Raw genomic sequence first — 21,337 nt, forward strand, 5'->3', positions numbered from 1 at the left:
TATAGACTTTTAAAATGTTTCCAGCAGTTTAGACTTACCTTTTTGTTCTTTCTGAAGAGGTAGAAGACTTCAGGCAGGAAAAAGGAACATACGTATCTTTAAAGGTGTTAGAAAGTCTAAACATTGTATAAGTGGAATTACCTATTATTTTTAATGTCATAATTTTCAAGCTGAGTAAGAATTAATAGGATAAAAATTTATTCCTCAAATATTTTGCTTTTATAGGGAGATCCTTCCTAAGAAACAAGTAAGATTTTTTGAGCCGTGGGTGTACTCATTTTCATATGAGTTAATTTTACAGTCTACACGGTTACCACTCATCAGTGGGTTCTACAAATTACTTTCTATTGCAGTGAAAAATGCTCGGAAAATAAAATATTTTGAGGTAAGTTTTTCTTAGGGACCTGAGTAATTCTTGTGTTTCTTTTATGCCTCTTGTGTTTCTAGAGTCCTTTAAATGTGTACTTAGGCATATGTACTTTTAAATTTAGTTTTCAATATTTAATTTTAATAATTAAAAAAAAACTGATGTGAATGTCAATCAGACGACTCTTTTTTAAAAAGTTAGTAGCATTTTCTGCTCTCTGATTTTTAAGCACCTGGCTAATTAGCAACTTTTCAAAGTGATCCTGAGACCAAAATATTTCTCTAGAAGTCTCAGGTTTTCTCAAGACTTAGCTAGACAGAGATACTTCTGGCAGGCTGTAAGACATCTGTGTTATAAACCCTTTAAATGACCTGGTACCATGAAGTTTGGGAATGGCTGAGTTATACAGTTGAGGCTCCTATTGGTCACACAGAAACCCTATAGCCAATGTGTGTATATGTGTGTGTTTTGTTTGTTTTTTGTTGTTATAAGATAAGGAAGGGATGGAGTCAGACATTGTCTATAGCTCTTGTGCAGTCCTCAACCTTCTCCCTGCTCTGTTTCTGTTTGGAGTCTGCTGAGATGCACCCTTGGAACTGAGTCTCCCTTCTTTTCCAAACTAGATAGTAGAACATGAAATAGATTCATCATCTGGAGAAAGATTGAGAACTGATAAATAAGGGTGAGGAAGTGCTTGACTCTTGCTTGACATAATAATTTGCTACTTTTTTTGACAGGGAATTAGCACAAACAGTCTGAAGCATTCTTCTGAAGATCCAGAAAAGCACTCTTGCTTTGCTTTATTTGCAAAATTTGGCAAAGAGGTAATATTTAAGTAGTTTGTTTTAATGTATTTCAGGATATTCTTGAATGTATAGTAAAAAAAAAATAAAAATCCTAATGATCATCAATGACATAATATTTTTATGTGTTTATTTATTCATTCATTCATTCATTTATTTATTTATTTATTTATTTATTTATTTATTTATTTATTTATTTATTTATTTATTTTGCTTGCCTGCTTGTTTGAGATAGGGTTTTACTATGCAGCCTTAGCTAGCCTGGAACTTAATGTGTAGATAAGGCTATCCTTGAACCCATAGAGATCTGCATGCCTTTGCCTCCTGAGTGTTAGAATCAAAGCTGTATATCATCAGGCCAGCTTTTTTTTTTTTTAATTTTTTAATGCAATACATTCATTTTTGTGTATTTATACGTGCCTGTATATCATTGTGTACATATGGATGTTAGAGGAGACATTGCAGGAGTTAGTTCTCTTTTACCATGTGGATTACAAACTTAGGTCATCAGTCTTGATGGCAAACACTACCCACTGACCCACTGAGAATTGAAAATTGTTTTCTTAAGTTCATATTGAGAATGAGGTTTTGTTTTTATGCTTGCTTGATGAGTTTGGGCTGGGTTTTGTTTATTTATTTGCTTGGTTTTTGCTTTTTATGTTTACTTATTGTCTATGTCTATGACATGTATGGAAGTTAGAGTACAACTTTCAGAAGCCGATTTTCTTCCACCCTGTGTGTCCTAGGCTTAAACTCAAGTTGTCACAGTTGATGGCAAGTGTTTTACTTATTGAGGTACCCTCCTGTCTGCTTTATGTGACAGGCTCTTGAACGTAGCTCTCAGGCTGTCCTGGAGCTTGTTCTCCTCTCTCAGGTAGGCAAGTGTGGGGATGACAGTTTGTCTTGGTGTAAGGTCTTTTAAAATCTTAACAACAGCAACAAAAATCTCTTAAATTCTCAGGAAAATAATTCAGTTTAGTGATGACAACTCAAATATAATAGTTATTGGCCTATATAATGAATAATTACTCATCAAAATGGGTATCATAGTGACATTTTTCTCTCTACCTATAATATACATTGATCATGCCTCACCACTTTCTTTAGCTTTTTATATAAAGGGGATTAAGTACTTAAACAAATTAACTTTTTCTGGGAAATAGCATTTAGCTTTTTAGCAAATGTCGTCATTGAGAAATAAAGGCTGCATGCATTTGTTTTTCATATTTAAGAAGAGGATGAATATTTTTAATTTTCAAATTGTAAGCTATATTCAAATACACAGCTTTTGGTGTGTTTTCTCTTATTAAGGTATCAGTTAAGATGAAGCAGTACAAGGATGAACTTTTGGCCTCCTGTTTAACCTTTGTTCTGTCCTTGCCACATGACATCATTGAACTTGATGTTAGAGCCTATGTTCCTGCATTGCAGGTGGGTGTAATTTCTTGAGTATACCTTGACTTTGATCACCACTTTGTTTCCTAGACTTCTAGGAAGGGCTAAAGTAATTGATCTCCTAGTGCTCTCTGCTTGAACATTTCCTAGCCAGGAGGCTTTGAATAACAGAGGTCGCTCTGCTCCTCCTTTACCAATTGACCTGAGAATGGTTGCTTGTTTTCCTCTGGTGTTTTGAAACTGTGCCTGCTTAGATTTTAACAGTTTGTAGGGGCTAACAGTAGAAAGCATATCAATTAGAAACCATAAAATTAATTGATGGTTTTTGTTTCTTTAAGTCTTAAATTCCTCTTTCATTTTTCTCTGTTTGTATTGATATATAGATGGCTTTCAAGCTGGGCCTGAGCCATATGCCACTTGCACAAATAGGACTGCATGTCCTCAAAGAATGGTCAGTTTACATTGATAGGTCTAAAATGCAGCCTTATTACAAAGACATTCTCCCGTGCCTTGATGGATACCTGAAAACTTCAACCTTCTCAGGTAAGTTTCACAGAAATTGTTATGAGCATCATAAATAAAATTGCAGTGTGATAATAAAGTTGGACTATTAGTATTTTTCCAACTTATAAAGTTTCAGTAGAATATTCAAAATATGTTTGGTTGGTTTTTCTTTTAATTTGTATTTCTTAAATGATTTTTTAATATTGCATAAACTGGAAGGAAACAAACTATTTTTTGAGATTATAATTTAATTACAAGATTTCTCCCTTTACTTTCTTTCCTCTCTCCAAATCTTCTCATATGTTCCTCTCTACTCCTTCAGATACATGGCCTGTTTTTTCATTGACTGTTATTGCATGCATATATGAATATAGTTGTATATTCCTAAATATAACCTGTTGAGTCAAATAATGTTTCTTATTTGTATATTATCATGGCTGGCTATTTGGCACTGGACAACTAATTACTACTTTTCCTTGGGAAGACCACCTCTTCCACTCCCAGTTTTCTGCCTGTATTTCTTTCTGTAGGGTTGAGGTCACATGGTCTTTTCTCTGTCTGGTTTGACATGTTCATTGGTGTCATCCCTGTTCAGCTAATATTAGGACATTCATGGTGGTGAAGTCTTTGTTAGTGTAGCTTTTGACACTGCTAGGAGATATGATACCACACAGAGTACACACTCCTCTGGTTATTATAATCTTTCTGCCCTGTCTTTGGCCCTCTTTCCTGAGTAGTGGTACTCTGTAGATGTATTTATTCTCCCTGGGCCCAAAAATTCTGCTTTAAGATTGGTTGTGGTTTTCTGTAGTCACCTCTGTTTATTGCCAACATAAGTTTCTTTGATGAGGGTTAAGGAGTACACTTACTATGGGCATATTTCAGTGAGGAATAAGATGGGAATTTTGATTGGGAATGTATTGAGTCTGTAAATAGCTTTTGTACGATGATCATTTTCACAGTGTTGATTCTACCAATTCATAGCTTAGAAGCGTTTCAACTTCTTACTGTCTTTTTCTCTTTATTCAGATGTTTAAAGTTTTTATTTTGAGGTCCTTGGTTACATTTATTCCTAGATATTTTATTTTCTTTGATGATAATTGTGAATGGGAGTGTGTCCATGATCTTCTCCTCAGTATGTTAGTGACTTCAGTGGGATTTTGCTTCAAGCTTTTCTCCATTTAGTATGATGTTGGCTATAGGCTTCTCATATATAGCTCTTTTGCGGAGATATATTCCTTCTAGCCCTACATTCTGTAAGACCTTTATAATGAAAGTATGTTAGATTTTTTTCCAATGCTTTTTCTGTGTTTATTGAGATAACTACATGATTTTTTTCCTTAAATCTGTTTATGTGGTTTATCACATTTATTGACTTGTATGTTGAACCATTTTTGCATAAAGCCAACTTGTTTATGGTGCATAGTCTATATTCATCAGGGATATTTGCCTGTAGTTTTCTTTTTTTGTTGTTTTTCCTTCTTTTGCTGGTTTGGGTATTAGAGTGATACTAGCTTTGTAGAAGAAGTTTGAGAGTGCTCTTCCTGTTTCCTCTCTCTTTTTCTTTCTCAAATAGTTTAAGAAAGACTAGCTGTAGATATTTGAAAGTCTGATAGAAGTATTCTTAAATCTATCTGGTCTTGAACTTTTTTTTTTTTTTCTTGGAAAGCTTTTTATTACTATTTCAATCTCCTCATTTAGGTAGCATGGCTAGATCTAGTAAATTACCCATTTCTTTTAGGTCTCCCACCTTAATAGAGTACAGATTTTAAAAATATTTCCTTATAATATTCTAAATTTCTTTTTGTCTGTTGTAATGTTTTCCTCTTCATTTCTGATTAGGTTAATTTGGATTCTCTCTTTCTTTTTATTGGTTCATTGGGCCAATGGTCTGTCAATCTTGTTTATTGTCTCAAAGAGCAAGCTCTTAGATTTATGGATTCCTTTTTTGTTTCACTTGATTTTTGCTGTGATTTTTTTTAAATCCTTTATTGCTGTTGACTGGATTTAATCTGTTTTGTTCTTATTTTTGCAAACTTTTGAGTTATATTAGTTAAGCCATTTGTGTTCTTTCTGCCTTTTCTTTTTACTGTAGATCCTTAGAACTATAAATTTCTTTCTTAGAACTGCCTTCAATGTGTCCTAAAAGTTTTGTTGGGTTGTGTTTTCATTTTCATTTAGTTCCATTAAGTTTTTTATTTCTTTCTTGATTTTTTCCTTTGATCTAGTTATTATTTAGTAATGAATTGTTTAATCTCCATGAGTTTGCCTATTACTAGAGGTTTTTAAAGTATTATTGCATTGTTTTTAGATAGAACACAAGGAGTGCTAGTCATCTTTTTGAATGTTTAGATTAGTTTTATAGAAGCTCCTGTATGCTAGAATGTGTATTCTGTGTTTGCATAGAATATCATGTAGATATCTGTTAAGTCCATTTATATGATGTTTGTATGACATTGCCTGATGTCACTTATTTCTGTGTTTCTCTGTACCTGTTTATTTTTTTTCCAGAAGATGTGTTGGAGAAAATTGGTTATTGAAATCACCTATTAATGGATTGATGTTTTTCTGTGTCTTTAATTCACATAGTTCCATTTTTAATTGAATGTGCGCCCCAGTGTTTGGTGTGCATATATTTAAAATAGTAATGTCTTCTTTGTTAATGGTTTCCTAGATTAGAATAAAGTGTTTCTCTTTATGTATTCTCATTAGTTTTAGTTTGAAGTCTGTTTTGTCTGTTATTAGGATAATGACACGTGCTTTCTTCCTGGTCCCATTTGATTGGAGTGCTTTTGTCCATCTTTTAACTCTAAGGTGGTGCCTATCTTTAAAGCTAAGATATGGTCCTTCTAGGCAGCAGATAGATGTTGTTTTTGATCTGTACAGTCAATCTTTGTCTTGATTGGAGAATTGAGCCCATTGATATTTCAAGTTATTATTGAAATGTTTGTTTTAATTATGGTTATTGTATTACAGATTTTTGGTGCTCTTGTCTTCTCAGTGTAGCTTGTGTTTTAATAATTATGGCTTTGTATTTCTTTCCACGGTCTCTGAACTGTAAGCTCAAATAAACTCCTTTATAAGTTGCTTGGTCATGGTGTTTATCACAATAACAGGAAGTGACTTAAATAGTCCCTAACTGGTCAGCAACTTAAACCCATTGTCTGCACCCATAAATCCCAACTTCCAGGACATAAGAAAAAAATCAAAGAAAAAGTCAAGTTGAGAACTAGAGAAACGGGCTGTAGAGATGGCTCAGCAGTTAAGCACACTGGCTGCTTTTCCAGGAGTCCTGAGTTCAATTCTTAGCAAACACATGGTGGCTCACAACCATCTGTAATCTGATTTTCTCTTCTGGTGTGCATGAAAACAGCACTATATACATAAAAACAAAACAAAACCTAGAGAAACAGAGGTAGTGACAAAGTTCCATTGACAATCAGGATTTAGTTTTTGAGATCCAAAGATTTGCTAAACTGAGCCAGAGTCACCAGTTGTTGTAAATTTTAATTGGTTGGGCTATACTAATATTTATTATTTGCCTTAAAATTATTATGGCTAGGTATTATTTAACCTGCTATCACCATCAAATAAGACACAGACACCTGCTAGATTTTTAAACTGCCTTATTTGCCTTGGGTTGTGCAGATATTCTACCTACACTATCTCAATATCCTCACCATTCATCTCCCAGCTGCCATCCAATGCCATCCTCTTTAACCATTCCTAATCTGGGCTACCTTCCATCCTTAATCTCAAGATACTTGCTTATATTTTTCATCTTGGTGTTTAGAATCCACACCATTCTTGGATCCTTTCTCCTGGCCCATGTGGTTCCTTCTCTACTCTTAACTCATTGTGGTTTGGTGTCCTCCTTCCTCTTTTCCTGCCCATCTGTCTTCTTTCTGTCTGTTTGTTTCCCATGATTCTCTTGAATCCAAAACCCAGGAACCTTAGCCACGCCTACCCCATTCTGTCCTGCCCAGGTTTTAGGCCTTTAATCAACCAATCAGGTATAATGTCTTAGGCAGGATTACACAACAAAGATAGGTTTATTCAGGCAGTAAATTAGCATCAAAATAGCATCAGACCAACCCCCAGCACACCATGCAGCTTAAAACTACAAATACATAACTTCATGGCTGTAGAATTACCATCTAAACCACAGAAAATAAGCACCTGCTAAAGATTGTATTTAACTCAGCAGTTGATAAGAGAAATAAAATAGATGTTACAGCTGGTTCCCATAGCCTGAATCTTTAAATTTATTTGTAACTTTTAAATTTGTGAGCTGTGCAGTGGTGTTATACACCTTAATCCCAGTATTCTGGAGGGGAAAGGTCAGTAGATCTTGAGTTTGAGGACAGCCTGGTATATAGAGTGAGTTCTAAGACAGTCAAGGCTATACAGAAAAACACTGTTTCCAAAAACCAAAATCAAAAAAGGAAAAGAAATTATTTAAATTTATTAGTGGCAAAACTTCCTGAGGACAAATCATATTTAATATGTTTTGTTTGTTTGTTTTTGTTTCTTGAGACAGGGTTTCTCTGTGTAGCTCTGGCTGCTCTGAAATTCTGTCTGTAGACCAGGCAGGCCTTAAACTCACTGGGATCTGCCTATCTCTGTCTCCTGAGTGCTGGGATTAAAGGATGTACTATCACATCTGGCCATAGCTCTCATCTTAAAGAAAAATAAGACTAGTTTATTCTAGAGCCATTTTGAGTGACCATAGCCTGGGAACACAGCTTTAGGTTATTCCCAGATTCCACATTCTAAATGTGGAAGCAGTTTCACAGAGTTTTTATAGTTTTATGGAACAGAGAAAGTCATAAATCAAGGCAAGTTTAAAATACATGGATGGGTACAACAGAGAGGCATGTACAGAGAGGTGGGACAAGCTTCCTATAGGCTCAAGATGCCCTCTAATGGCATTCTTATAAAGCTTTTGGATTGGTAGCAACTAGTTGCCTACTAAATCAAATGTTCTAACCGGTTTTTATCTAGTCTTAGAAGATGATTGTTCTGAGGTGGGCAAGGAATGGTAGTTATGGAGGGCCAGAACTAATCAGCCTCTAAACCTGCAACATTTTAGACTTTCCACAGTGCTGAGATTCTAATCAGCCAGTCAGTCTCAGACACAGATTCCTTTTAAGAGTTTTCATTCACAATCTCTACCCCCAAGTAAAATAAATTTTAGAACAAACAATGTAAATACAATTTTTCTTTAAGAAACTTTACCCCACAATAATTCTTCCTGAATTGCTTATTATTGTGATAGTTACAGAATGATAGTTTCTACTTCCATTGTTTTTTTTTTTTTTTTTTCGTCCAATTTGACATTCTTCTAGAAGAAATAACTTTGCTTTCCCCTCCTCGTAGGGACTTAAGGATTCTTGTGTTTTTAAGAATTTGAGTATGAGGTTTGATTGTCACAGATCTGGCTTGATTCTCAGGTGGGAGGACTAACCCTGCACCAGACAGTGGTTCAGGCTCTTTTAAGTACAGGTTTACCAGCCCAGAGGAACTTCTGATGGACGGTGGTAATTTGAATATCAGGCTGCTAATTCTTTTTGTTCTAGAATTTTTAGTTTTGAAATCGTATTTTCAATAACCAGAACTTTAATGTTCCCATTTCACAATGTAGTGTGAGTGTTGATAAAATTATTTTGTTTTGTGTTTACTGCCCATAGATGAAACCAAGAGCCACTGGGAAGTATCAGCACTTTCTCGGGCTGCTCAGAAGGGATTTAATAGAGCTGTATTGAAGCATCTGAAAAGGGCTACAGATATTTCACCAGTAAGAAATCATTTGTCTTTTCTTTACCTTAAGTAATTCAGAGATGAACTTATGAGAAGTAAAATATATATATATATATATCTTAAGTTAAATGTTAGCTGTTTTGCATACAAATTTAGAGTATGATCTAGGAATACTTCTGCTGTCTTCTTAGCAATGAAATTAGCCTAACTATTTTGCTTCCTGTCTAGATTTTGCTTTCTTTGCTGACCCTACTCTCCACAGGAAAAGGTGGTATTTTCAGCAAGCAAGTCAGAATACTTGATGGTCGTGTGTAAGACTGATGCATTCTTATAGATGTCTTTTTCAGGTTGATTTTACGCCTGTTTTTTTCTATATGATTATTTGCTTCCTTGCTTGGTTTGCTTTGTGCTTTTAATGATACTTTCTTGATTAGTTGTTTTTTTTGTTTTGTTTTTTGTTTGCAGTTTATTGTTTGGTAGGATTGGAAAAAGAAAAAGAAAATTAACTTAGTTTGGAGAAAGTATTCTTTGCCTGAAATAAAATTAAAAGTAGAAAAGCTTAGTGTTGAAAATTGACTAAAAACTTTTGGTTACGTATACTTAGTTTTGGAAGTTTTTGAATGAAAGACTTGGATAAAACTAGAAATAATTTTTTAAGTTTTTGAATAATTTTATCATATAAAACAGTGAAATAAAATTACTTGAACATATCTCTGGATTTATAAATAAAATTTCTTTAGAGATATACAATGTCTATATTATAAGATCATGGATTCAACCCAAAATATTTGCACTAGTCACTGTTCTGTTGCTGTGAAGAGACACAGTGACCAAGGCAACTGTTATAAAAGAAAGTATCCAATTGCAGGCTGGCTTGCAGCTATCATCATGGCAGGGAGCATGGTGGCATGGAAGATGACAAAGTGCTTTTCTTTAAAATTTTTTTATCACTGTGAACATTGTACTTTGTTCTATTATACTTCCTGATGCTCCTTTTTCTCTCAGAATGTGTATGTATGTATGTGTATTCAGCTTGTTCCTTTTCAGTATAGATCTGCATAAGAGTAACCACTAATAGCCAAGTGATACAGTCAATACTAGGCTGTCTTGAAGTCTCCTCTGCTAGCACCCTACATCCAAGACTTTTCAGTTTAGCCTAGGGCAGATTTTTTTTTTTGACAAGGGCAGAAAGCAGTGACATTTTATATTTAGCCAACAAGCAGTATGGTCAGGCCTGTCACTATAATACCCCCCTCCCTGGTACCAGTTTCTTTCTTAATCATTGTTCTGTTGCTTTGAAGAGACCATGACAATGGCAACTCTTTTTTAAAATTTTTTTTTATTAATTATTTATGACAATTTATCACTTTGTATCCCACCTGTGGTCACCTCCCTCGTCTCCTCCCAATCCCTCTGTCCCTCTTTCCCTCTTTCCTTCCCTCTTCTTCTCCTGTGTTCCTCCCTTAGTCCACTGATAGGGGAGGTTGTCCTCTTCTTTCATCTGACCCTAGCCTATCAGGTCTCATCTGGACTGGTTGCATTGTCTTCCTCTGTGGCCTAGCAAGGCTGCACCTACTCCCCCAGGGTGAGGTGGTCAGAGAGCCTGCCACTGAGTTTATCATGGCAACTCTTATAAAAGAAAGCATTTAGTTGGGGCTTTTAAAATTTTTCAGAGGTGGTTCTTCATCATGGCAGGGAGCATGGCAGCACAGAGACAGATATGGTACTAAAGAAGTACCATAGAAGCTTAGAGTTCTGCATCTCAGTCTGCAGGCAGCAGGAACAGAGTGACCCTGGGGTCTGGCATGGGATTATGACATACTTCCTCTAAGGCCAAACATAATGCAACAAGGCCACATCTCCTAATCCTTCTCAGATGGTACCACTCCCTGATGATAAACCAAACCAACTTGGGGTATTATAGAAATCAGGCTCTTGAGAAACCCAGCAGCACTCAGAGAGTTGGAGAACTCACTGTATTCCAACTCAGCCATGGGCCAGAAACACATTTAGATTTTGTAAAATCTATCCCCATCCTGCAGTTTTTTTGTTTTTTTATATATATAGCTTCTAAAGTTTGAATAATGGTACTGAAATCCCTGCCTGCAGCATTAAGGGTCTTATGACCTCTGAAGGGAAGTTTCCAGTGAAGGTTAAGCATGTTTACAGTAGCTAATAGTGTGGTAGTGATTAAGACATTCTTTCTTTCGCAAATATTTTCTTGTTTAAACAATAGCTGTGTCAACCATTTCTTAATTAGCTTACTTTTTCAAGATAACAGGAAGGGGATTCTGCTGAAACAAGCAGGTGTATAACAAGCTAAGCCCAGTAATATGTAACCCATCTTATCCTTACTTAATTCTATAGCCCTCAGGCAAAACAACATAGTGGAAGGCAGTAGTTGTATTATGTTGGGTGCATATTAAAATAATAATTATGTAGTGTATATTTTCTCTCATTCTTCAGTGTGAAGAAAGAGGGTTTTGGGCTTACAGCTTTAATTTCACTAAAACCAGAAGCATGAACCGAAACAGATTGTGGAGATAAGAACAAAAACACAAACTCTGTTTATAACTTACTCACTATACCTTTTTCATAACCCAATAACACTTACCCAGGGGTAACACTGCCCACAGTAAGCTCGGTCCTTCTATTTTAAACATTTAGTCAAGAAAATGTTCTATAGGTCAGTGCTATAGAGCCAATGACTCAGGTGAGTTTTCCTCGTCCCATGTTATTTGGACTTGTCTATTTGACCAACATTTTCCTTAATGAACAAAGAAATTCTGCCACTTCAAGGAAAACATCTGTTAACACAATACTATTACAATGAGTTTGATAGCTGATACTTAATATTTTTCTCATGAGATTGGTAATGATACCAACAAATGTAATTCAAGGCATCTGTGAAGAAATATGTCAACATATGGGAAATCTGCTCTGTTGAACCAGTATTTTCAATAAGCAATGCATGATTGGGAAAAAATCCACAGTGCAAGATAAATTTACTGTAATAGGTTATATGTAGAAAGTTCATTGATAAGACTTCACACTCTACACTGTATGATATGAAGGATAATCAGTTAATCTGAAATGACTACAAAATGCTACTTTATGTTCTACCCCTGTGGGAACTCTGTGACTCCTGTGAATAAGACTAAAGCCCTTCACACTAATGTACAGCAGGTCCACTCTTTTTAGGGTTTTGTTTTGAAAAACTGATTTTCATAAAAGTATATTGTTTTTCACATAACTGGGTTAGTATTTTTTTTTAAATGAAGCCTGATTTAAAGTTTGAATTTCTAGTATAGTATTTAGGAGTGTGACCCATATAACCAAAAGTGCTATGGGAGTCCTTAGCACTTCTTAAGAGTATAAAGGGTCTTCCAAAAACTTGGAAGCTGCTGGCCTTGTGCTGGACATCCACCTGCAAAATTGTAAGATACAATGTCTTGTATGGATTCTCACTCAGTGGCATTTATGGTACTACTGTATAGGATTTAATTAACTATTAGGGGACATTAACAATAGTATTTTTTCCTTTTCACTTTAATTTTTAAATTTATCACATATATACAATTATTCAAATTTTCAGGATGAAGCATTATCTTCAGAAGAAATAAGAGTTAAAGTAGTACAACTACTGGGATCTCTAGGAGGACAAATAAACAAAAATCTTGTAGCAGGTAAGCTTTTTCCTAAAATAATCCTGTATATGTATTTGTTCTTGGATTTGAATATGTGTGTGTTTACTTTTCACCCATCTCTTCTGGACAGTAACAGCCAGTATTCATACTGGGCACATGTTGTGCCCAGTTCAATATTTTTGCCACTGTAGTGATGAACACCAGTTTAGGCTTCCATAGCAGATTTCCTCAAAACTGGTAAGTTTTACTTTATCCTGTCTGGGTCATATTCAGCACCTGAAATCATAATCAAAGTCCAGCACATATTTTCTACTTTCCAAAACAAGTTGGAACTTAGAGTTGATGAGCTTAAGAGGCTTTTTGTATTCTCTTTCTCTTCACTTTGATAAGAATGAACTGTGAAGCCCAGACTGGCTGGCATAGAACATGCTATCTAGACTCTAATGAGGCTTCAGACTTAGAAAGTTCTATCTGCTTCTACCTCCTGAGTGCTGGGATTAGAGGAATGTGTAACCATGCTGGTTTTTCAAAGATATTTTATTTAATCTTTGCAGGCATCACCTCTGGCCTTAGATGTGGGACAGCCCCACTAACAGTAGTTTAGAAGGTTAAACTTAATATCCTCAGTTTTGTATTTTTATTTTTTAGAATTCATGTTTTGTCTGAATGTATGTATGTTCACTAAATTAATGCCTACTGTTCATTTGGGTCAGAAGAGGGCGTCTGATTCTCTGGAACTGGAGTTACACAGATAGTTGTGAGCCACCATGTGGGTACTGGGACCCAAACACAGGTTCTCTGCAAGAACAAGTACTCTGAACCACTGAGCCCCCTCTCCAGTGCCTAAACTTAACATTTTTAATATGTGAATATATTTAGAGTGTTTTTATATAAGAAAAACTCAGGTACTTTTACTTTTGAAGTTTAATGTTAACTAGAGACTTTTAGGTTTTTAAGAAATTAGGACCTACACTTGGAAAGTGTTTTCAAGAGGTAACTTTGGCATTGTTTTCTTGGGTGTGTTTGTGCACAGGTGCATGTGGAAGCCTTAGGCTAATGTCAAGAGTCTTCCTTGCTCACTCTCCACCTTATATTTGAGGCAATGTCTCTCAGTTCAACCAAGTTCTCACCAATATATATATAGTCTAACTAGCCAGGGTGCTCCAGGTATCAATCTCAATACTGGAAGTATAGGTAGCCTGCCATGTTCACCCAGTGTTTACATGTAGGCTTGCATCTGAACTCTAGTTCTCATAGTTGTATGGATAACACCTTTATCTACTGAACCATCTCCATGCTCCCTTTGAAAGAGTAATTTTGTTTTTCATTTAAGTTTTGTTTTCTTTTTTGAGAAAAGGTCTTTGGTAGTCTTGGCTGACCAGGAAATCATAAGGATCCCCCTGCTTCTGCCTCCCAAATGCTAGAGTTATAGGCATGTACCGCCACATTTGGCAAAGAGGAGATTTTTATTAATTGTACTTAATATTTTCTGTCATATATTTTAAGTAGCTCTTACTGAATATGGATATTCCTATTGAAGAATGGTTTTAGTTAAATTTAGAAATTAGAGCACCAGTGGTTTTAATATTCTTGCATATCTGAAGCAGAAAAACAGAAAGACAAAATGCTTCAAAAGCACCTTAATTTAGCTAATGAGATGTAAGAGGAAAGTTCTTGAATGGAAAGCCCCTTTCTAACACTTTTTCTTCAGTTGCATCAGGAGAAAAAATGAAGAAGTATGTGGCGTGGGACAGGGAGAAAAGACTCAGCTTTGCAGTGCCGTTTAGAGAGATGAAGCCTATCATCTATCTGGATGTCTTCCTGCCTCGGGTCACTGAATTGGCTCTTTCTGCTAGTAACCGACAAACTAAAGTATTTTTTTTTCCATTTCATTCTTTATAGTATATTGCTTTAAAAACATGTACATTTTGGTTAAGAAACAGGCACTATGTATTAGCCATTGTAATGTCATTACTTTTAAATATTTTTAGAAGTAGGTTTCATTGATAAATGAAAATTAAGTATAATTTGTCATCCTAGATAATAACTTGTCAAATCATTCTATACCAGATGTTTTTTGTCACAAAAATGTAATGTAAAGTGTGTTTAAAAATTATATTTGGCAAGAATTTGATAATTCCCTTAACCTGGGAGATTGGTAACAGATTATCATAAATGTGATTTGTAAGCTTTTAATGTGCTTCCAAAATGTACTTACTAAAGTTATATTTACAAATGAAGCCAGGATGGATAGTTCTAAACTATGTGAAATATATTTCATATGAATGTATCACCCTCAGAGTCTGAACTTTTTAAATTTCAATTTTTAATTCTTGGATAAAGTTTAAAGTCAGCAAAAGCATGAATTTTTTTTTTTTTTTATAAAAATTGCTATTTCCAGTTTTTTATTTGTAGTACATAGTAGTTACCCCCAAGAAAAGTTTTCCTCTTACATGGCAATGTAAAAAGAAAACTTTGTCAACATGGTAATAAAGGCTTTGTTGAACTTGGTCCCTCTCAGGTGGCAGCTTGTGAACTGTTACATAGCATGGTTATGTTTATGTTGGGAAGAGCCACTCAGATGCCTGAAGGCCAGGGCCTGCCTCCCATGTACCAGCTCTATAAGCACTTGTTTCCTGTGCTGCTTCAACTTGCATGTGATGTGGATCAAGTAAGTACGTGGCTATGATTTAAAAAGAATATGATCTCAAGATGCTATGGTAGTGTATGCTTGTAATCCCAGAGCTTGGAAGAGACAGGAGAATGTCAGCAAGTGTGGGGCCAGCACACCAAGAAAAAAAAAAAAAAAGGTGGGCTTGTTGGTGGTCACTGCTGTCTGCCTTCTACCCTGTGCAGTCTAAGTTACTTGGTCCAGTGACCTGGGGATTAGAGCATTTTTTTTAAGTAACATTTTAAATTTATGGGGAGGGCCAGGTTTTGAGACAGGGTTTCTCTATATAGTTCTGGCTTTCCTGTAACTCACTCTGTAGACCAGGCTGACCATGAGCTCAGAGATCTAGCCTCCTGAGATTACAGGCCTGCAACACTTTAATTTTTTTTTTTTAATTTTAGTTTACACTTATTTATTTATTTTTTAAAATAGAGTTTTTGAGACAATATACTCTAATTACAGTTTTCCCTCCCAGTTCCTTCCAGGCCCACTCCATCTACCCAAATCTACACTCTATTTCTCATTAGAACACAGTCATCTAAAAAAAAGGGGGGGGGTCCTGGAGACGTGGCTCAGCATTTAAGAGTACTATCTGCTCTTCCGGAGATCCTGAGTTCAATTCTCAGCAATCACATGGTGGCTCACAACCATCTATATTACGATCTGATGCCTTCTGGCATGAGGGTCCACATGGAGCTAGAGCGCTCATATACGTAAAATAAATAAAGAAATCTTTAAAAAAAAATAGTGATAAAATAAAGACAAACCAGAATAGGGACAAAACAAACAGAAAAACGAATAAAAAGAGCCAAAGAAAAGGCACAGGAAACACAGATTTGGAGACCTACACATAGAAATCCCATAAAAGAAATTAGAAAGCATAATATATGAGCTTATTTTGTTTTAGCCATCTGTTCCTGGGCATGGGGCCTGAGTTTATGTACACAATGAAACACCAATGGAGGAAACTACTTTTTCCTTTGGTGAGCAGTTATCAGTTAGAGATAACTTCTGAGTCAGGAATGGGGTCTTGTTTCTGCATTCCTTCTCAGTACTGTGAACTCATCTGACTTGAACCCTTGTAGGCGCTGTGCATATTGCCACAGTCTCTGTAAAGTTCATATGTTTATCAGTGCTGTTGTGTCTGGAAGGTCTTGTTTCCTTGGTATCTTCCCTTGCCTCTGGCTCCTAAACTCTTTTTCACTTTTCTTCCAGAGAATCCCTGATACCAGAGGGGAGACATTTGATAGATACTACTATTTAGGATTTAGTGTTCCAAGATCTCTCACTCTTTACACATTGTCTTATGTGTTATGGGTCTTTTGTATTTGTTCCCTTCTGCTGTAGGAGGAAGCTGCTATGCTTAGAGCTAAGTAAGAGAGTGGGGTATTGAATTCTCCCACTATTACTGTGTAAGGGCAAATATATAATTTGGCTGTAGTAGTGTTCCTTGTATGAACTTGAGTACCCTTGTGTTTGATGCATAGATATTAAGAATTTCGATGTCCTCTTGGTGGATTTTTCCTTTGAATATGTAGTAAATATCTTTCCTTATCTCTTCTAATTAGTTTTAATCAGAATTTAAATAATTTAAGTCTAAATTTAAAATAGTTTAAATCTAGTTTATCAGTTATTAAAATGGCTATATCAGCTTGCTTCTTAGATACAATTGGTTGGAATATGAATATTCTTTTTCTATCCTTTTACCCTGAGATGATGTTAAATCCTTGATGTAAAAGTGTAAGATGCAGCAGAAAGGTGGATTCTATTTTTTTTTATACATTTTGTTAGTATATGTGTTTGTAATGGGGAATTGAGAACATTGATATTGAGAGATATAAATGACTAATTATTTTTGATTCCTGGTTGTTGTTGTTATTGGTGGTGGTGATATGTGTGTGTGATTCCCCTTTTGATTGTGCTGGTCCGGAATTATGATTTCTTGGGTATGGTTAAGCTCTTTAGATTGGAGTTTTCCTTTTAGCACCCTCTGAAGGGCTGGATTTATAGATAGATATTTCTTAACTTTAGTTTTATCATGGAATGTCTTATTTTCTCCATCTATGGTGATTGAAAGTTTTGCTGGGTCTAGTAGTCTATGTTGGCACCTGTGGTCTCTTACAGTCTGCAGCACATGTGTCCAAGTTTTTCCAGCTTTTAGAGTCACCATTGAGCAGTGACATGTAATTCTAAAGGTCTGCCTTTATATGTTACTTGGGTTTTTTTCCTTGTAGCTTTTAATATTCATTTTTTAATTCTGATTATTTTGAGCCTTGGGTACTTTCTTTACTGGTCCAGTTATTTGGTGGTCTCTGTTCTTGTACCTTGTTTGGCATCTCATAGAGGAAAATTTTCCTCTATGATTTTGTCAAAAATATTTTCTGTACTTTTGACCTGGGTTTCTTCCCCATCCTTTATTCCTATTGTTCTTAGGTTTAGTCTTTTTATACTATCCCAGATTTTCTGTTTTGTGCCTAGATACTTTGAGATTTAAAAATTTCTTTGACCAAGGTATCCATTACTTCTGTCATGTTGTGGATGGCATGGTCGTGGCTGTTCAGACTATGCCAGGACACTGGTTATGGGCCTAGACTAGATCTTGGGCTTTAAAGATAATGCATGGATGGGAGGATCAGGCAACTAGACCCTGAAACAAAGTATTATTACTATTATTTTTACTTTTTTTCATTTTATTTGCTTTTCTTTTGTAATAATAGTAATTATTATTAGCAAATAGTGTAGCGGGTTTCCTAATGGAATTTTCATTTAAAAAAAATTTTATATTAATTACAGTTTATTCACTGTATCCCAGCTATAGCCCTGTCCCATATTCCCTCCTACTCCTACCCTCCCACCGTCATCTCCTCTCATGCCTCTCTCCAAGTCCACTGATAGAGGAGGTCCTCTTCCCCTTCCATCTGAACCTAGCATGTCAGGTCTCATCAGGACTGGCTGCATTGTCTTCCTCTGTGGCCTGGTAATGCTGCTCCCACCTTGGGGAGGTGATCAAAGAGCCAGCCACCAAGTTCATGTCAGAGATAGCCCCTGTTCCCCTTACTAGGGTACCTACTTGGAGACTGAGCTGCCCTGGGGGCTACATCTGTGTAGGGGTTCTAGGTATCTCCATGAATGGTCCTTGGTTGGAGTATCAGTCTCAGAAGATCCCTGTGCTCAAATTTCTTGGTTTTGTTGGTCTTATGGAGCTCCTGTCCCCTCCAGGTCTTTCTATGTCCCCCTTCTTTCATAAGATTCCCTGCACTTTGCCCAAAGTTTGGCTATGAGCCTCAGCATCTGCTTTGATACCCTGCTGGGTAGTCTTTCAGAGGCCCTCTGTGATAGGCTCCTATCCTGTTCCCAGTTTTCTCCTTCAGATGTCTGTCCTATTTGCCTTTCAGAATGAGGATTGCTCATCTTACCCATGGTCGTCCTTCTTGCTTAGCTTCTTTGAGGTACAGATTTTAGTATGTTTATCCTACATTGTATGTCTAGTATCCACTTATAAGTGATAACATACCACGTGTGTCTTTCTGCTTCTGGGATATCTCACTCAGGATGATCTTTTCTAGTTCAATCCATTTGCCTGCAAATTTCATGATTTCCTTGTTTTTAATTGTTTTTAATTAGTCTTCCATTGTGTAAATCTCCCACAATTTCTGTATCCATTCCTCAGTTGAGGGACATCTGGGTTGTTTCCAGATTCTGGCTATCACAAGTAAAGCTGCTATGAACATGGTTGAGCAAATGTCCTTGTGTACTTGAGCACATTTTGGATATATGCCTAGAAGAAAAAGTAAGGCAGAGCATTGAACTTATTGGCACAGAAGACAACTTCCTGAACAAAACACCAACAGCACAGGCTCTAAGATCAACAATCAATAAATGGTTTCCTGAAACTGAAAAGCTTCTGTAAAGCAAAAGAAACTGTCCACAGAACAAAATGAATCTACAGACTGGGAAAGGATCTTCACCATCCCCTATATCTGACAGAGGGCTATTATCCAGAATATATAAAGAACTCAAGAAATTAAAAAGCAACAAATCAAGTAATCCAATTAAAAAATGGGGTACAGAGCTAAACAGAGAATTCTCAATAGAGAATATTGAATGGCAGAGAAACACTTAAAGAAATGCTCAACGTTCTTAGTCATCAGGAATATGCAAATCAAAACGACCCTGAGATTTCACTTTACACCCATCAGAATGGCTAAGATCAAAAACTCAAGTGATAATACATGCTGGAGAGGATGTGGAGAAAGGGGAACCCTACTACATTGCTGGTGGGAATGTAAACTTGTACAACTACTTTGGAAATCAATCTGGCGCTTTCTCAGACAACTAGGAATAGTGCTTCCTCAAGATCCAGGTATTCTCTGATACAGAAATACTAATAGTATTTTAAATTGCTCTCCCAATTAGATGAACAGTGAGCTTTAGTGTACATATATTCCTTTCCAGGACTCTTAGACTGTGTTCATCATGGAACTGAACTAAGGAAACAGTGATAGCTTTGTTTCATCTTGCCTTATTGAAAGTGCCATTTAGCTGTGAGTGGTGGCACACAGCTGTAATCCCAGCAATCAGGGAGGCTAAGGCAGGTGAATCTCTGTGAGTTCAGGTGAATCTCTGTGAGTTCAGGCCAGCCTGGTCTACAGAGCGAGTCCAGAACAGCCAGGGCTACACATAGAAACCCTGTATTAACAACAACTACAAAACCCGTGTCATTTAAATGTTTAATTGGTTTTCCTATAAAGGATGTAAACTACACTAGAAATTGTCTCTTCAGGTGACAAGGCAGCTCTATGAACCACTTGTAATGCAGCTGATTCACTGGTTTACTAACAATAAGAAGTTTGAAAGTCAAGATACTGTTGCCTTACTAGAAGCGATACTAGTAAGTAGCATTTGATTCTTTACTTTTCATTCCAGAAATTTAGTATACATTTAGATCTTTACAAAAAGTATAATATAACCTTCTTCTAGACTGTTTTTCCCCTTTGTACACAGTACCGTATTTATTTTCATAAGTGACATTCTTAATATTTATAACTAAATTTTAGCCAACATGTATATATTTTTATATTGCTTTCTAAGTGGCTGTAAGTTTAAAAATTATATATTTTAAAGGTATAAGAGAAGAATATGTGGTGTATGTTGTGTGTCTAAGAAGTAAAAATATTTATTAATGACAGATTTTTTTTTAAATCCGTGGTACAGTATTTAATTCAGTAGTGAAGGGAATTTTTAATTTATCTAATTTTCTCTTGCATTCAGATTCATCAGCTAAAGGGTTATGGAGTCCATGGTTTACTTTTTATATCATATTCTTACTGAGGTAGTAGAGGTAGTCATTAGGGTCTGTTCACTGGTTCTGTGAACTAAGCTGGGTTTTGGTGCATATTTATTTTATTTTTGAACTTGTAGGAATAACTTTGATTCCTTTAAATATTATTTTTCCAGTTATTTTTTCTATTTAGTGGTGATAATGTTCAGTTATTTAATCCATTTAGGGGAGACAATGTTCACATTAGAATTACCTGGCACATGTCTGTAAGTGTCAAACTTATATGGTAGAGACAGGGGAATTGAGTTTAATACCAGCTTCAGTGGCATAGCAGTTCTATCCAAGGCTAGGCTACAGAGGACCCTGCTTTAAAAACAAACAAATAAATAAATAGCAAGGGTCCCAGTGAAATACCTAGTAAGCTTGTCCATACATCCTTTAAATCTTTTTTCTTACAAACTGATTCCGTTATGCAGCTATATAACAGTTTCTGTTAAGTTGGTGCTAACAAAAACATAGAAGTTGACAAGACCATCAAGAAGAAATGTGGTATGTTTATGAGGACTCCTGCTTTACCATATTGCTGTGTGGAACATACGCTGCATCACACATCCCTGTTTGTTCAGGGCAATCAGGCAGTGTCATTACCAACTTTACTCTTGGACTGACCCAGATCATACGCCTTCTTATGGGCAGTGAAGGGTCATTGCATAAATCTTTTTGTTTTCCAGTTAGGGTCTGTAGTTTAGGCTATAGCCCAGGCCGGCCTGGAACCTGCTGTATATCCTGGGTTAGCCTCAAACTCACAGTGTTCTTGCCTTAAACTCCTGAATGTTGGCATATATACTCACACAAAATGATTGATCAATCAATGGGTATGACAATAAACACAGTGAGTCTGTCTTTGTT

At 36.0% G+C, this 21,337-nt stretch overlaps 1 protein-coding gene across 1 annotated transcript in view; it reads left to right on the forward strand.

The window, feature by feature from the left end:
- Prkdc (protein kinase, DNA-activated, catalytic subunit) overlaps positions 1-21,337 on the forward strand; it is a 197,315-nt gene that overhangs the window by 27,998 nt on the left and 147,980 nt on the right. Inside the window, exons 18-26 of the mRNA XM_055599098.1 lie at positions 226-385; positions 1,105-1,191; positions 2,482-2,601; positions 2,949-3,108; positions 8,760-8,866; positions 12,425-12,515; positions 14,188-14,348; positions 14,998-15,147; positions 19,931-20,038. Of these exons, the coding sequence (XP_055455073.1) occupies positions 226-385; positions 1,105-1,191; positions 2,482-2,601; positions 2,949-3,108; positions 8,760-8,866; positions 12,425-12,515; positions 14,188-14,348; positions 14,998-15,147; positions 19,931-20,038 (1,144 nt within the window). The remainder of the gene's footprint in view (positions 1-225; positions 386-1,104; positions 1,192-2,481; positions 2,602-2,948; positions 3,109-8,759; positions 8,867-12,424; positions 12,516-14,187; positions 14,349-14,997; positions 15,148-19,930; positions 20,039-21,337) is intronic.

This window comes from Psammomys obesus, unplaced genomic scaffold (genome assembly GCF_907164565.1).
Source record: "Psammomys obesus unplaced genomic scaffold, mPsaObe1.curated_primary_1811, whole genome shotgun sequence".
Taxonomy (NCBI): Eukaryota; Metazoa; Chordata; class Mammalia; order Rodentia; family Muridae; genus Psammomys; species Psammomys obesus.